Source organism: Phoca vitulina, unplaced genomic scaffold, assembly GCF_004348235.1.
Source record: "Phoca vitulina isolate PV1807 unplaced genomic scaffold, GSC_HSeal_1.0 scaffold45, whole genome shotgun sequence".
Lineage (NCBI taxonomy): Eukaryota > Metazoa > Chordata > Mammalia > Carnivora > Phocidae > Phoca > Phoca vitulina.
The window spans coordinates 9030944-9046711 of record NW_022589748.1 but is presented as its reverse complement, the minus strand read 5'-3'; the positions used below and the strand labels follow the sequence as shown (position 1 = coordinate 9046711).

The following is a 15768-nucleotide window of genomic DNA, read 5'->3' as shown; positions in this document are numbered from 1 at the left end:
CAAAGCATCTAGCCTCCAATCTCTCCAACCTCTGTTCTCTCCTTCACACTCCTACCACAATGATGTTGAAGGCTAGCAAAACTATTCATATCTCTCAAAGGCTTCTCATCATTTAGAACAAAAAGTGAGGACAGGCCCTTAACAATAAATGCTTCCTAGGTAGAGGCCTATCTCTGACCAACTTAGATCCCTGCCATTCTTTTCCTGACCGTATATTCTGGCAGTATCAGCCTCCTGCTCATCTTACTGTCTCTCACAACCCAGCACCCCTGCACATGCTCTCCTTTATGCCTCAAATGCCCTTCCCACATCCCACGTCCCTCTCCTCTCAAGCCGTATAGCCCCTGGTCAAGGGCTATGTACTGATCAAGTCTCCTCTCTGCAAAAGTATGCATTCCTTTCTCAAGGTTCACATTACCTACAGTTGTTTTACACTTATTTCTTTACTCACCTGTCCCTACTAGACTGTGGCCTTTTTGAGAGAGGGAGTCTCCTTTGATTCACCTTTTTGCCTAGCACAGAGTCTAAGAAGTGTTCTACACCTGTTTGCTAAGAAAGAAATGAGTGTTGGACAGACTATGTGGGAGAATTCTTATTTTCCCAGTCTTCCCTCACCAGTCGCTAAGATGTTTCAATGGTTAAAGACAATGCACTATACCCATATTTGGGCCCTCAAATTGTCTGTGCCAGTAGCCTATTGTTTTCTGTTTCTCTTAATTTCCTAATACATTCCCAGTCCTCCCTCTGAGAAGGCGCCATCAAGCAGCCTGCTCACGGCCCATCGAACTCCTTCATAACTGTCACACATAAATATGTGCCAACGCTGGACTTCTCTCTGTCTCGTAGATATTGAGAAATAACACCTAAAATCAAATTGGGCACAAAAACCTACAGAAGTTTATCTTTAAAGGAGCTGTGCGGGTAGAATGCTTAAGTCTCATCATTGAGCAGTGTCCGATGTTTCCGTGTTTGATGAATGAATGAGGTTCCTCTGATTTGCAAGGCCTTGTCCAAGCCTGGGAGCTCGGCGGAAGAAGAGGAAACCGAATGGAATAGTTCAATGAAAGGCCGGAATCCTCCACGCTCCAGCAGCTCCGCGCGCGGAAAAAGGGCAGGTCCAAGTCTCCCGTTTACCCACCGTCCGCGGTTCCCTTTAAGGGGGAGTGGGCGGAGTCATGCCTCTACCCTCCGCTGATGGGACACACGGCCAATGAGAGGAGCCGTCCCGGGCGCAGCGCCTTGTAAGGACGTGACGTCGTCACGCTCCGGCCGCCCATCCGGAGTACACGCGCCGGGAGGACAGAGCCGGAAGGTGGGCGCGGGTCGAGCCCTGCAGTTGCCGGGGCTGAATTCGGAGGAGCGAGACGCCACCCCCGTGAGAACCTGGCGGCGAGGCGAGGGGCCTGATCCCGGGGTAGTGCGGGGCGGGAGGGTCAGTGATCCCATCCTACCCCAGGTCCGGCCGGATGGACTCAGCATTGACTGATCGAGAAAGCAGTCCCAGGTGAAGGTGTCCTCCAGTGAGGAGGACGCCGCCGGCCGTTCCGCCTAGGCCGTGAGCGCGCGAGTAGCGGGGCTGGAGCCTTCAGGGACAGGCTCGCCCAGCGGAAGGAAAGAAGTAAGGGACACCAGTAAAGAAAGACCCACGTTTATTAGCGCTATTGAGCGCCTTCTAGGTTAAACCCTGAAAGCACTCCTGTGAGTAGATCCTGTTCTTATTCCCGTTTTGCACAGGGGGAAATAGAGGCTTAGGTTAAAACGACAGCTCCGTAAACAGTATGAAGGTGAAAGGTTGGGCTAAGGAAATAGTGAAACGTGTAAGCATCTCTAGAGTGGTGATTCCGGAAGGCCAACAAAAACTGTTTCTGAACTTCAGCAGGTCTAGTAACAAAAGTCATTTGGTGAGTCGTAACAACCAGCAAATTACACTTTGAAATTTGTTTTTCAGGTGACCAAAGCCACATAATGTCCGTAGTTCGTTCATCTGTCCATGCCAAATGGATCGTGGGGAAGGTGATTGGAACAGCAATGCAAAAAACAGCTAAAGTGAGAGTGACCAGGCTTGTTTTGGATCCCTATTTATTAAAGGTGAGGGATGTCCCTTTTTCAGATGGCATTGATAAGTCACAGCATGTTATGGGTTCTAAGCAGAGAAACAGTTCCCTGTCAGTACAGATGCGCTGAGCATCTGCTCTGAACCAGCCACTGCGCTGATCTGTGGGTATAACAAAGTGAATTGATCATGGTTCATTCTCAAATTCTGGGGACACATAGAGTTAATTTCAACTCAGCTGATAACTGCTATAGTCATTCTATGTGCAAAATACTGGGAACAGAGAGCAGGACACCTGTTTCTTCCCACATGGCTGAAGGAGAGCATCCTCAGTTAAGACTCATTTGGGCTGAATCTCAGAAAGGCTTTTATCCAAAGGACGGGTTTGGGGGGGTCATTCAGGCCATGGTGAGTGGTTTATGGAAGCTCTTTTAGCCATTAAAGGGCATGACACTGTGCAGGAACAAGTGCTTTGGCAAGGTCGAGCCCAGAGCTTGACCCTAAGTAGGCATTGACTGTTGCTGAGTGAATGCAGGAACACTGGGAGCTGGACTGAGAGTGGTCTTGGATGTGGTATTTTTGGATTTCTTCCTATAAGCAAAGGAAGGCAGAGTTGGAGACATAGAGTGAGAACTGGAGGTAAGGAAGTGGGTAAGAAGGGTATTGCAGAAGTCTAGAACTGGATATAAGGACCTGAATAGTCCTTGGAGCAGTGGGAATGGAGTGGGAAAAGTAGATTTCAGAAAGAAGAGTCAGAGTCCTTGATTTGTTAGATGTGCAAGGAAGGAAGAGGAAAGTGCAGGGATGGCTCTGCATTCAAGGTTGGGCACACAGGAAGGTAGAAATGCTCTTTGCTATCTAGGATCAAAAACAGGAGCAGAGGTGACAGGGTTTTTTGGTTTTTTTTGTTTTTTTTAAAGATTTTATTTATTTTTGAGAGAGAGAGAGCCCAAGCAGGGGGAGGGGCAGAGAAAAGCAGGCTCCCTGCTGAGCAGGGAGCCCAAAGCGGGACTCGATCCAGATCATGACCCAAGTCAAAAGCAGACACTTAACCGACTGAACCACCCAGGTGCCCCCAGAGGTGACAGAGTTGAGGGAAGGGGGCACCAGGTGGGTTAAGGAGCAAAATAAAGTGGTCTTTTATTAACAACAACACAGGAGCAAGCTGAAGAGTGGCAGCATGATCATTGGCCTGAGAGTCAGAAGACCTTAGCTTGAATATTGACTGTTGTTTACTAGCTGTGCCCATTACCTTACTCCAGAGCCTGTTTTCTCATATGTAGAATGAGAATACCTTCTGTAGCAAGGTTTATGACCATCTGTGGCTTGTTTGCAGTACTTCGAGCCACCCATGGAGCTAAGTGTTTTATGTATATTATAACATTTGAGTCTCTGGTTAACTTTAGAGATGCAGATATTGGAGCCTCATTTTATGTTGGGGAAAAAAAAAACTGAGCTTATGATGGGGAATGATTAAGTGACTTGTCCCAGAACTAGAAGTGAAAGTAGCATGTTTATAGGCTGGAGAGAAGGCTCCCCTAGGAAGGAAGAGTTTAAATAAGGGTAAAGAAGGATGATGATTGATAGACAAGGATACTGAAGGTAATAGGCTGGAGAGCTCAGGGACATGATCCACTCTAGAATATACTGTTTTCCAGAAATTAAGCAGCTAATTTTTGTATTAGAAGCCTCCTAAGTATATTATCTTTTTTCCCCAAGTCCCAGCTTGTTTTCTGTGCATTACTCTTTCATATTCTAAACTGTATTGTCAGATCACAGATGGGAACTACTGATCTGTTCCTCCTTCTTTCAACAGTATTTTAATAAGCGTAAAACCTACTTTGCTCACGATGCTCTTCAGCAGTGCACAGTTGGGGATATTGTGCTTCTCAAAGCTCTACCTGTTCCACGAACAAAGCATGTGAAACATGAACTGGCCGAGATCATTTTCAAAGTTGGACAAGTTATAGATCCAGTGACTGGAAAACCCTGTGCAGGAACTACCTACCTGGAAAGCCCAGTCAGCTTGGAAACCACCTGCCTAACCAAAAATCTGGAAGAACTCAATAGCTCTTCAGCACAGTGAAGGAGGATTGGAAGAAGGAGCCAAAGGGATTTATAAGTTTGCTTTATGGAAAAAAGAAATTTTTCTAAGTTTCATAACAAAGTGTCCAATTTCTCTTCCGGTATTTATGGAATAGCTAAAAGTAAATGAAGTAAAGGCCTTGTTAAATTCTCATAAAAGTTTAAGGTCATGTTTTCAATTTCCTTTTCATTGAACATACTTTCCTCTTACAGTAAGTGTGCCTAGCAATCCCCTGCATTGTTTTGTAAGCTGTTTTAGAAGTTGTATTTTTTTTTTCATTCAAAGGAATCTTGAATTTATCTTAGAATCTTTATTTGGGGAGGAAAAATCTTTTGATATAAAACAGGTAAGACTGCATTAAGTGAATATTTATTTTTGGTGGCATATATTCGAAATTAAATTTTTTTCTCTGATTTAACCAGTTACAAATCGAAATAATCAACAGTCTGATTGGGGTCAGACTTTATCAGATTAAAGTCTGTATTATGAATGTTGACACATAGAAAATAAAATTTGAAAATTCACTTTTCTTTTATCCTGTATTCTAGCATAGATTAGATAGGACTGAATTCATAAAATCCGATACATTGATGAAGTTTTAGAGCTTCTCACACTATGCATTTGAGTTGGAGAGTTTCAGTTTTGTTGCTGCTTATTAATAAACTATGAACCTATATTTTGACCGGAAGACACACTGAGTTACATATTTCAGTTTCCTGGCTCCTAGAAAGAGACTTGGAGCATGTTTCAACCTCAACTAATATGTGTATTATATAAGCACAGGGTTTCAACAGTAACCACAAGCACTGCTCACCCACTGAAGGTTCATAATCTAGTAAGTGAGGTATGCATGGTTTCCTTAATAGCAAACAGAAGCATATGGGTGGGGAGGAAATTAGGATAACTTCCCCGGAAGAGACTAGATAGTGCTAGAACTGAATCTTAAAGGAGCAGTCTCCAGGCTAGTAGATGAGGGTTGTGGAAAGGGCATTCAAGGCAGAGGGAACAGTGTAAAATCCTGAAAGTATGAGACAAAGGAGCATAACCAAGGGCTTCTGTAAGCTGATGAGGACTGCTGGGACATTTTGAACACGAGTGGAGCTCAGGTAAAGGAATAGGCGGAGGGCAACCCTGTCAGGACCCCTCTCACTTCTGAGAGCTTTTTCTGTATCCTTGCTTAATAAACTTCTATCGTGTAAAAAAAAGAAAATAGGTGGAAATTACACTTAAGTGGTTGTGGGTTATTTGACATTTTTAAAGAGAATGATATAATTAGATTCACACTCCTATAAAAGTAATAGCATCATGTAGAGAATGGGACTGGAAGGGGAAAGATCAGAAGGAAGGAGACAGACTTATTCAAAGACTGGCCCTAAGACCTAAACTGAGCTGGATAAGGAAAGAGGAAAAGAGGTTGGATAGATGATATTCCAACAAGCAAAAGGGTGTGCAGGTCTCCCACGGGTGAAGCTATATGGAACCCATTATCCTGGAAGAGACAGGACACCTATACAAGCCATCTCAAAAACCTCAAATACTTAAAATGTTTACATACACTCTATTGTTTTTTATCTTAAGATACCTTTCAGAATAATCTTGGTGTAAAAATTATGTTCCAGGAATATGCCCAGTATTTCTTCTATGGCATTGAGTAACCTAAGCTATACACCTGTGAAATAAGAGTACCTCGCCCAGTAAAACGCACTGGGTTAATGGAACTCTGGAGCAAGAGGATAGTGGAGAAAAAAATGCAGAATAAGTGGCCTAATACTAAATAGCACAAAAGCACGGTCAACCCAAGAAATATTTACCAGGTTTACATCTCAGGGAAATACATTTGAAAGCATTTGTCTCTGGATTAACTGAGAAGTTGGGAGACCCTATGTGAAGTCACAAGGGTACAGTGACACCACTGGCTTGAAGAGGCTTGTCTCCTGCAGGGGAGGATTGGGACATGTCCTTTCTGCCCTGGGGAAAGCTCACTTCAGCCTCCCTTTGGGCCTCTCCAGTTTCTTACAGGCTCACTAAGCATTGGCCAGTTGAGATCAGGAACCTGCTCAGCCACACAGCCTCTGGCCTCCTGTCCTGCGTCCCTTGGTCTTCTTTTCATTGGCCTCCAAGAAACCTTGTTGCCATTCCTCCATCCACAGGACCCCTTGTGTCCTCCCTGGCGGCTCCTTGACATATTAACATGTTCAAATATTCCCCCCAGTCAGAAAACTGCACCCTTTAAGCTCCAATCCTTCCTTTGCCTCCAAGAAGCGCAGTTCCTGCCCCCACCCCTCTTATGCAGAGACTGGCCTGGGTAAAGGAGACCTCCCAGCTACCCAGTCCTGAGGGCATTTTCTTCTTGGCCTCTGCAGACTCTTGCACTGTCCTTCAAATGCTCCCCTTGCTGGCTGGGGCCTCTACTCTTCCCTGTGCCTCCCCCTTCTCTCACTGTCTAGCTCCCTTTCTGCCTACCCCCTCTTGGTTGCAGTTTTCAAGGTTACACCTGTGGCTCTTTTATCTTACCCAGGATACATTGCCCATCCTGAGCCAGGCCTTTAAGTTGTTTTCTTGGCCGAGATGTCCTCCCTTCCACTGGTCAACTCCTCTTCCCTTGGGACTGCGCTGTTGTGCCAGCAACTCGGCCTCTATCCTCTGCTTCACAGCCACGGCCACTTACCCGATCTCCCGTCTGTGCCCCCCTCCCGTCCCGAGAACCTCTTCAACACTTGACACACCCAATCGTTTCACATCCTGCTGCTACTAGACTGGACCGGCTTGACAGTGGAGGCCCGACCAGCGCCCGCCAGTGTTGAAATGAACAGGAACAATGTAGTCCCAAGACTACGAGATAACTTGAGTATGTTTTCATCCAGAATGTTTTTATTAAAGCGTTGTTTGGGGTCTGGCTTTGGTTTGAAAAGGTAATATATTTACACGGTACCAAGTTCAAAAGGTATTGGGGGAGAAGCCTGGATTTAACACAGTGTTACTCTTTTCTTGTACAGTAAAGCCTTGCCCACGTTCCTCTTGCGCACCCTGTTCAGGACACCCAGCTCCTTTCGCAGGGGATTACTGCCTCCTGGTGTAGTCCTCTCCGGCCAGCGCGCCTTCCTCACAGCTGCGGGCCTCCCCGCGCGGGGACCGTGCGCGCTGCTGCCCCTGGCGGCGGCGCTCGGCGCTGCAGCGGTCGCGCGCCCCGCCCCGCCCCGCCCCGCCCCGCCCCAGCCTCGGCGGGCCCGGCCGGGGGAGGGGTCGCGGCGGCGGCGGCGGCGGCGGCGTCAGCGGCGGCCCGGGTGGGTGGGAGCCCAGGCGCCAGAGCAAGATGGCGGCGCGAGTACTACACGCCCGCGGAGCGGCCTCGGCCGGCGGCGTCCTGCGGCGGGCCGCCCCCTGCAGCCTCCAGCTCGCGCTCCGGTGAGCAGCGCCGCCCTTTCCGGGAGCGGCCGGGGAGTGGCCGCCGCGGGGCGGAGGGCGCGGGGTCCCCCGGCGCGGGTCTCCGCCCCGGCCCGGCAGCGCTCCCTCGGGCATGGCCGCCGGGGCTGCAGGTCCGAGGCCGCGGTCGGCCCGGCCGGGGCGGGCGGGAGCCTCGGCAGAGTCGGAGCGCGTTCCGGGCTTGCCGGGCTCAAGGTCACGGCGGGGACGGCGCTCGGTGCCAGGGCCACGTCCGCGGGCCGTGCGGGCCCGGCCTGCGGGACCTTGACCCGGCGCCACCCGAGCGGTGGCCGAGGGCGCGCGCGCGGCTGAGGCCCCAGGCCCTGGCCTCGGCCTCCGGCTTGTCGCGGGCGCCCGGAGAAGGCTGCGCGTCCGCGCGAAGCCGCGATGTCTGCGTCTGCAGATGGCAGTAGAGATACTACTTAACCTCCGAGGTGGTGAGGAAGAAATAAAACAACTCCTCCGGGGTGAGCCCTCAGGGAGACGCAAGGGAGTAGTGGGGAAGTCTCAGCACTACGAACAGTCCGACTTGCATTGAAAAGTAGGTAACGGGTCAAAAAGTACGTACAAGTTATCAACATTGGGTTCAAGTTTAAACTTCTTCAAAACGCATTGGATCAAATATTCGGTTTAATTCATCCCTTTGACATCCGTTCTTGTTTCCCATGTTCAAAAACCCACCTCATACTGACTTACACGCAGATTTGGCTTTCTTGTTTTCTTTACATTGGAAAATTTGAACGTTACCTGTTTGTAGTTAAATAATGAGCCTTTAGAAAATTCAGTCGTCACTTAACGAGAGAGTAAAGGGACTGCCTGTTTGTTAAACTCTGACTATGAGCCAGAGAGTTTATTTAATCTAATCCTAGAAGCAATCTTAAGTAACAGGATCTGCATTTTACAAATGAGATGGAACCTCAAAGAGGGTGAGACAGCTAGCTAGAAAAGGCATTTGAACTCAAGTTTATCAGGCCCAACACCTTTCCTAGGACCGATGCCCAACTTGTATTTCCAAATTTGATGTTTATGTTTCCAAGTTGATTAACAAGTCAACCTCTTATTTTTGTTCTGTTATTGAGCATCCACTGTGTCTTGTTTTTTTCCACACAGGTGATAAACTGAAATTCATATTTTCTTCTTTCCAAAAAGACAGCTGAGGCTGAAGGTGTTCACCCAACATATTCACCTAAAGTGCCCAAAGTCACAAAGCTAGTAAATTGGAGATTTGGACCTGGGTCTGCCCAGTACCCCCACTTCCTGCTGGGGCCAAATGCTCTTGAAACTGAAGCCCAACCTGTTGGCTCTTGGATTACTCTCTCAGGCCCCCTGTATCTTTTGACTGTCTTAACTGTAGGAGTTTTTTGGGACTCAATCTAGACCCAATTAATTCACTGATTCTACAAATTTTGAATGTATACGATGTCTTTGAAGCCTTGTGGAACTCAGCATAATAGCCGTGGTCACTATCCCCAGGAAGCCATGGCAGAGGTAAAAATTCATATAGACTTAAAGATTGAAGTAGGTGGTGTGAGAGAAGATCAGGGAACCTACCCCGTGAGATCATGGAAGGCCTCTCCAGGAAGGTGCCATTAAGCTGAGACCTGAAGGGTCAGTGTGCAGGAAAGCCCTGACTGGGAAGGAGTAAGGCATACCAGGAAACTCCAGAAAAGCCTAGGAAGATGGAACATAGGAGTGAAGGGAAGACGGGCCAGAAGACAGGTGGCAGGGAGCACGAGCCCTATGATTCCAGGCCTTGCAAGCCATTTTAGAGAGTTTGGATTTTATACCAAGAGCCGTGGAAGACATTTAAGGGTATACATTCTAGTGTGACATGATCTGATCTATGTTTTTAACATATCAGTCTGATTTTGGAAAGGAGACAGAATCAAGGGTAGTGACGAAATGGGCAGATGCCGGTGCCATTTACTGAAAGTCACTGGTTCCACAGGCATATGAGTTCCCACCATGTGCCAGGCGCTGTTGGGAAATATCCGTGCATAAAGTTGTTGCCATCTGGGAGCTTGCTCCTAATTGGGAGGAGGAAGAACAGATACAGGGTGGGGAGACGGGAATCCAGAGCACTTTTGAACCTGGTAAAGTTTGAGATGGCTGTGAGCTATTCAAATGGAAAGGCATTTGGCCTGTTTGATCTATTTGACCCTCAAAGGAGATGTCTGGACTACAGGTTACATTTGGGAGTTGTTGGTATATAGGAATGCCAAATGTTGATAGATCCGTGGGTTTCATTATACTGTATTGCATTTAATTGAAATTTTTCTTAATAAAACATTTTTTAAAACCATAGGAATGGAGGAGATTGCTTGAAGAGTGTGGATAGAGAAGGGGCTAAGAAACAGGCCCTGAGGTGTGTCAACATTCACAGGCTAGCCAAATTATGGAAAGAACCCAAATGTCCATCAACTGATGAATGGATAAAGAAGATGGATAGATAGATAGATAGACAGATAGACAGACAGACAGACAGACACACTGGAATATTACTCAGGCTTCAAAAAGAATAAAATCTTGCCATTTGCAACAACGTGGATAGAACTAGAGGGTGTTACGCTAAGCAAATTAAGTCAGTCAGAGAAAGACATATATAATTTCACTCGTATGTGGAAGTTAAGACACACAACAGATGAACATAGGGGAAGGGAAGGAAAAATAAAATGAGATAAAAACAGAGGCAAACCATAAGAGAATCAAATATGGAGAACAAACAGGGCTGGGGGGTGGGCTAGATGGATGATAGACATTAAGGAGGGCACTTGTTGGGATGAGCACCGGGTGTTATATGTAAGTGATGAATCAATAAATTCTGCTCCTGAAACCAATACTACACTATATGTTAACTAGCTTGAATTTAAATTAAAAAAAAAAAAAAGGAAGGGAAGAAGGAAGGAAGGAAGGAAGGAACATTCATTCACAGGCTAGATGTAGGAAGGAGAGGCAGCAAGGGAGACTGGGAAGGAGGAGCCAGCGAGGTCACTCACTGCTTGTGGCAGTGCCCAAGGGGAGGTATTTCAAGGAGGTGGTGGTCAACTGTGCCAGATGCTGCTAAAAAGTTAAGATGACAGAAAACTGGATTTGCCAACAGGAGTCTGAGTGACCTTGTGAGAGGGATTTCAGAGGGGAAGGAGGAAGCCTTCCCAGCAGACTTATTTGCCAGCTCTGCTCAGTGCCAGGCCTGGAGTTCCAGTTGCTTAGTGGACATTGCTCTAGTGTCCTACTGGTCCTTGAGATGCCTTTGTACCCAGAATTTAACTCCTCTTCCTCCTACAGAACCTGCTTGTCCCTCCCGGGTTCTCTCCCCAGAAATGGTACATCTTCCATTTAGTGGCCCCAAACCCACCCCGTCTTGCTCTCTCCCAGCTAGCCAGCTGCCAGATCTGTCAGTTCTACCTCCAGCACATCTTGACTCTACCTTCTCTCTCACCATTCCCCTACCTCAACTCTTGGCAACACTTGTCTGGAGTCCTATGAAGAGTAAGGACTTGAACCTGTTGGTGAAGGGGACAACTAAAGAATTCTGAGCAGAACTTTTTCCTATTAGAAAGATCTCTATGACGCGAACTTGGACTGGATGCTAATCCCTTTTCTTTCCCATCCCACCCCACCCTACCCTTGCCAAGAAAAACTATAAAAGACATTTTGGGAACAACGGGACAGTTTTTTGTTTCAATTTTTTTTTTTTTTAAGATTTTATTTATTTGACAGAGGGAGAGTGAGAGCACAAGCAGGGGGAGTGGCAGGGAGAGGGAGATGCAGGCTCCCTGCTCAGCAGGCTCTATCCCAGGGCCCCAGGATCACGACCTGAGCCAAAGGCAGACGCTTAACCAACTGAGCCACCCAGGCGTCCCTGGGGACAGTTTAATATATGAAATGTATATTAGATAGAATTATTCTTTTCCTCGGATGTGAAAATCATATCATGGTTTTCTCTTTGTTCTTAGGAGGTGCATACTGAAGCATTTAGGGATGAAGTATCGTAGTGTCTGTGCTCTGCTTTCAAACGGTTTGGTAAAAATAAAAAAGCAAATATATATAGAAAGATTTAAAATGATAAAATGTTCATCATTTTTTCACCTACATGCAGGGTATAGAGGTCTTCATTATACTGTTCCTTCATCTCTTTGCAGTTTTTATTTAAAGATTTTATTTATTTATTTGAGAGAGAGAGTGTGAGGCACACAAGATTTGGGGAGGGGCAGAGGGAGAAGCAGACCCCCCGTGGAGCAGAGAGCCCTATGCGGGGCTCGATCCCAGGACCCTGGGATCATGACCTGAGCCAAAGGCAGATGTTTAACGACTGAGCCACCCAGGTGCTCCTCTGTGTAGTTTTTAAAAATGAAAAGTTAGGAGATAGCTCTCTGTAGCAGCAGTGTGGAAGACAGGTTTATTGGGGTGGCAGGGTGTTTGGTGGTGAGGAGGGGACTGCTTTCATGCAAGACTTTTTGGATCAGGCCCTTCAGCCTCCTCTCTCCCCCTCATCTCCTTCTGTATTCACATACTCTTGGCTTTGGCAGGTATGGTTCTGCTTCCTCTCCTGGGCATCTACCTGACAAGTGTTCCTCATCTTTCAAGTCTTCAGTTCAACAAGTCCTTCTTCAGAGAATTGGTTCATGTCTCCCCCAGGCCAACTTAGACTCCATTTCCTCTGCCCCCACCGCTGTCACAACCACTACCTCATGTGTCCATCGAGGACTTAGCTCCCGTTGGGCTGTGATCATGGTTGTCCGTCCGCTCCCACCAGCAGACAGCTCTGTGAAGTCAGGGCCGGGTGTACTCATCTTTATAGCCTCAGCCTGGCCCAGTGCTTGGCACGTGCGATGCACAGTCAATAGATATTTGGTGCTCAAGTGAATGAAATCCATTTCACCACTGCTGCCTCATCCTGTGGTCTCAGTGTTAAATGTATTTCCCATCTGTGGTTTGCTCCAACTAAATCACAACACTGTCTAGACACCTAGTCAGGACCCGTGTCTTCTGCTTTTTACCTCAGGAATATCTTTTGAAGGTATTCCTTCCCTTTCATTGCTCCCACCATAGTCGTAACCCAGGACTGTCCGTTGGTCCATCCGGTGAGTACTGAATGCGTCAGCCAGCAGGAAGCCCAGGAACCATGCTCCCTGCCTTTGTTGTCGTCGTCCACCCACCACACCACCGCCAGGCTGCTTTTCACAGACTTGCTAGCGTTGCACCATGTACAGGATAAAATCTGGCTGGTGGGCACGGTGCGCGAGCCTAACCTAACCACTCTGCCCTCCTTGCCTTCCCATTCGTTCTCTCACCATCCTCCCACACCCTGTTCTCCTGCCTTACTGAACTCTTTGCTGCTCAGAAATACGCCGTACAGCTTCATGACTCCATGCCCCTGGACATGTTGTTCCTTTTGACGGGATTATCGCCTGCCTTGTCCACCAGTCTGTGTTGTCTTCCGAGACAGAGCCAGAAGGTCAGCTGGAGTTCCTCTCCTAACAGGCCAAGCCAGTGGTTCATTCCCTTGAGCTCCGACAGTGTGCGTGCATGCGTGCGTGTGTGTGTGTGTGTAAGTCTATAGTATCTGAGACCGCTCGATGCTTACTGTGTTTTTCCTATGAGACTGAATAGGCGAAGCATCTGGTTCACCTTTATATCCACAGAGCCTGGCACATAATGCTTATTTTTTTTCTTAAGATTTATTTATTTATTTTAGAGAGAAAGCATGCAGCGGGGAGAGGGAGAGTCTCAAGCAGGCTCTGCACTGATTGGAGCCCACCGCGGGGCGCAGGGCTCAGTCTCACCTGAGATCATGACCTGAGCCAAAGCCAAGAATCGGACACTTAACCGCCTGCACCACCCAGGCGCTCCATGGCACATAATGCTTATTCTATTTAAAGTCTAATATTCTGTGGGGTGCCTGGCTGGCTCAGTTGGTAGAGCATGCAACTCCTGATCTCTCCAGCCCCCACGTTGGGTGTAGAGATTACTTAAAAAATAAAATCTTCGGGAAAACAATAAAAATAAAGTCTAATGTTTTGTAGACTGTACTGCCCCCCACCCCACCCTCTGTAAAGTGCCACTCAGCGTATGTATGATGTTATAAAGACTACTGACGTGCACTTTTATAGCTAATTTTAAGTATAATAATAATGTGTGTATATGGAAAATTTGTCAAATAGTCCAGAAGGCTATACAGTGAAAAGGAAAAACTCTACTCCCACCCCACGCCCAGTCACATTCCCCAGATATCACCACTATTAACAGTTTACTTTGTGTATTTATGGTACAGTTCTGTACCTGCTTTTTCCACATAATTTATTTTCAGAAATATCAACATATCAGTGCATGTAGATCTACTTCATTCTTTTTAATGGTTGCATTCTATTCTGATTTTGGATATTCCAAATTTATTTGACCAGTCCCTGTTAATGGTTATCTAAATTGCTTATACCAGGAAAAAACTGGAAACAAGGTGCTAATAAATGTTCTCAGTTTATAGAGTATTAAATGTAGAAATTAAATATCTGTACACATGATGCATGTCTGTGCATTTCTGGAATTAAAAACTGTTAGTAGTGGTTGCTTTGGTGAATATTTGTTATTTTAAATGAAATTCCCTAATGCTGATATTTTTAGAAACTTTCATTGTACCCCTTTCTTAATTATTCATAATAGTTATTCCTAAGCTCTTACAATTTATTTAGCCACCCCCCAAATTTTTAAACACAGTTTCTGTCTAGTGAACTTAAAATCTAAAATAAAAAACAGGAATTATATAGTCTTATTAAAAAATCTTAAAACTTTCTGCTTTGTATATCACTAATTTTACATGCTTGCCATTGTGCTTCACGATGTTATTAAGCAAATATCCCAAAACGTGATATGTTTAAAACACTTAAACAAATTGACAAAATGTTTTTATTGACATAAATTTTACTGTGGTCATTTGGAGAATTGCCGCCTTCAGAATTAATTTATTTATATAATCAGAATAAATTGAAAACAGAAACAAACACTATATGGTTTTGGGTTTTGCTAAAAGGCTAATAATTTTATGTATAATTTATTCTTTTAATTTTAAAAGTTTTTATTGAAAAAGTAGTTTTAAAAACTTAATTTTTTAAACTTTTACCATATGTCAGGTGCTTTCCTAAGTGCTTTAAGCGATTTTACTATGGGGCTAACTATGTACTTAAAAATATACAAAAGAGGGGCTCCTGGGTGGCTCAGTCGTTAAGCGTCTGCCTTCGGCTCAGGTCATGATCTCAGGGTCCTGGGATGGAGCCCCGCATCGGGCTCCCTGCTCCGCGGGAAGCCTGCTTCTCCCTCTCCCACTCCCCCTGCTTGTGTTCCCTCTCTCGCTGTGTCTCTCTGTCAAATAAATAAATAAAATCTTTAAAATTATATATATACACACACACACAAGTAAAGGCAAAGCATAAAGAATATAGTCAGTGGTACTATAAGAGCGATGTAACATATATGAACATATCTGGTAGCTACACTTGGTGAAATAGCATAATGTATAAACTTGGAAACAAGGCGCTAATAAAATTTCTTGTGCATTCAGCTTTGTGCACTTGTCTGAATAATGCTGCCTGTAAGACAAAATTACTAGTACAATTATTGGGCTGAAAGGCTTACACAGATTTAATTTTGATGCCGATAATGCTACACTGCCCTCTAGGGAGATTTGGAATCTGACTAGCAAGCGAATGGAACTTAAACGTGCACTTAAAAGTTCATAGTTAAAATACAGTTTGTTATATATATATATAGTTCAGTCAAATTTATCCTCACTTTCTAACAGTCTGTATAGTAGAAATTATAAAATGAAAATGAGAAAATTGTGTGTCGGGGGCACCTGGGTGGCTCAGTCGTTAAGCGTCTGCCTTCGGCTCAGGTCATGATCCCAGGGTCCTGGGATTGAGCCCCTCATCGGGCTCCCTGCGCAGCGGGAAGCCCGCTTCTCCCTCTCCCACTCCCCCTGCTTGTGTTCCCTCTCTCACTGTCTCCTTCTCTCTCTGTCAAATAAATAAATAAAATCTTAAAAAAAAAAAAGTGTGTCAATGAAATTTGTATTCTTAAATTTGGGTTTTTTAAAAAATATATTTATTTATTTGAGAGAGAGAGCCAGAGAGAGAGCACAAGCAGAGGGAGCAGCAGAGGGAGAGAGAGAAGCAGACTGTCCACCGAGCAGGGAGCCTGATGCGGGGCTCGA

At 45.8% G+C, this 15768-nt stretch overlaps 2 protein-coding genes across 8 annotated transcripts in view; both read left to right on the top strand.

The window, feature by feature from the left end:
* Positions 1–5346, top strand: part of MRPS17 (mitochondrial ribosomal protein S17) — a 101237-nt gene extending 95891 nt beyond the window's left edge. The window contains exons 1-3 of one of the 7 annotated variants that reach the window (XM_032430717.1): positions 1249–1394; positions 1949–2088; positions 3870–5346. In XM_032430717.1, the coding sequence (XP_032286608.1) occupies positions 1966–2088; positions 3870–4139 (393 nt within the window). In that variant the 5' untranslated portion in view covers positions 1249–1394; positions 1949–1965 and the 3' untranslated portion in view covers positions 4140–5346. The other 6 variants (XM_032430722.1, XM_032430719.1, XM_032430720.1 and 3 more) reach the window with 6 other exon arrangements.
* Positions 5347–7424: 2078 nt separating this feature from the next.
* Positions 7425–15768, top strand: part of NIPSNAP2 (nipsnap homolog 2) — a 30247-nt gene continuing 21903 nt past the window's right edge. The window contains exon 1 of the mRNA XM_032430807.1: positions 7425–7544. Within this exon, the coding sequence (XP_032286698.1) occupies positions 7453–7544 (92 nt within the window). The 5' untranslated portion in view covers positions 7425–7452. The remainder of the gene's footprint in view (positions 7545–15768) is intronic.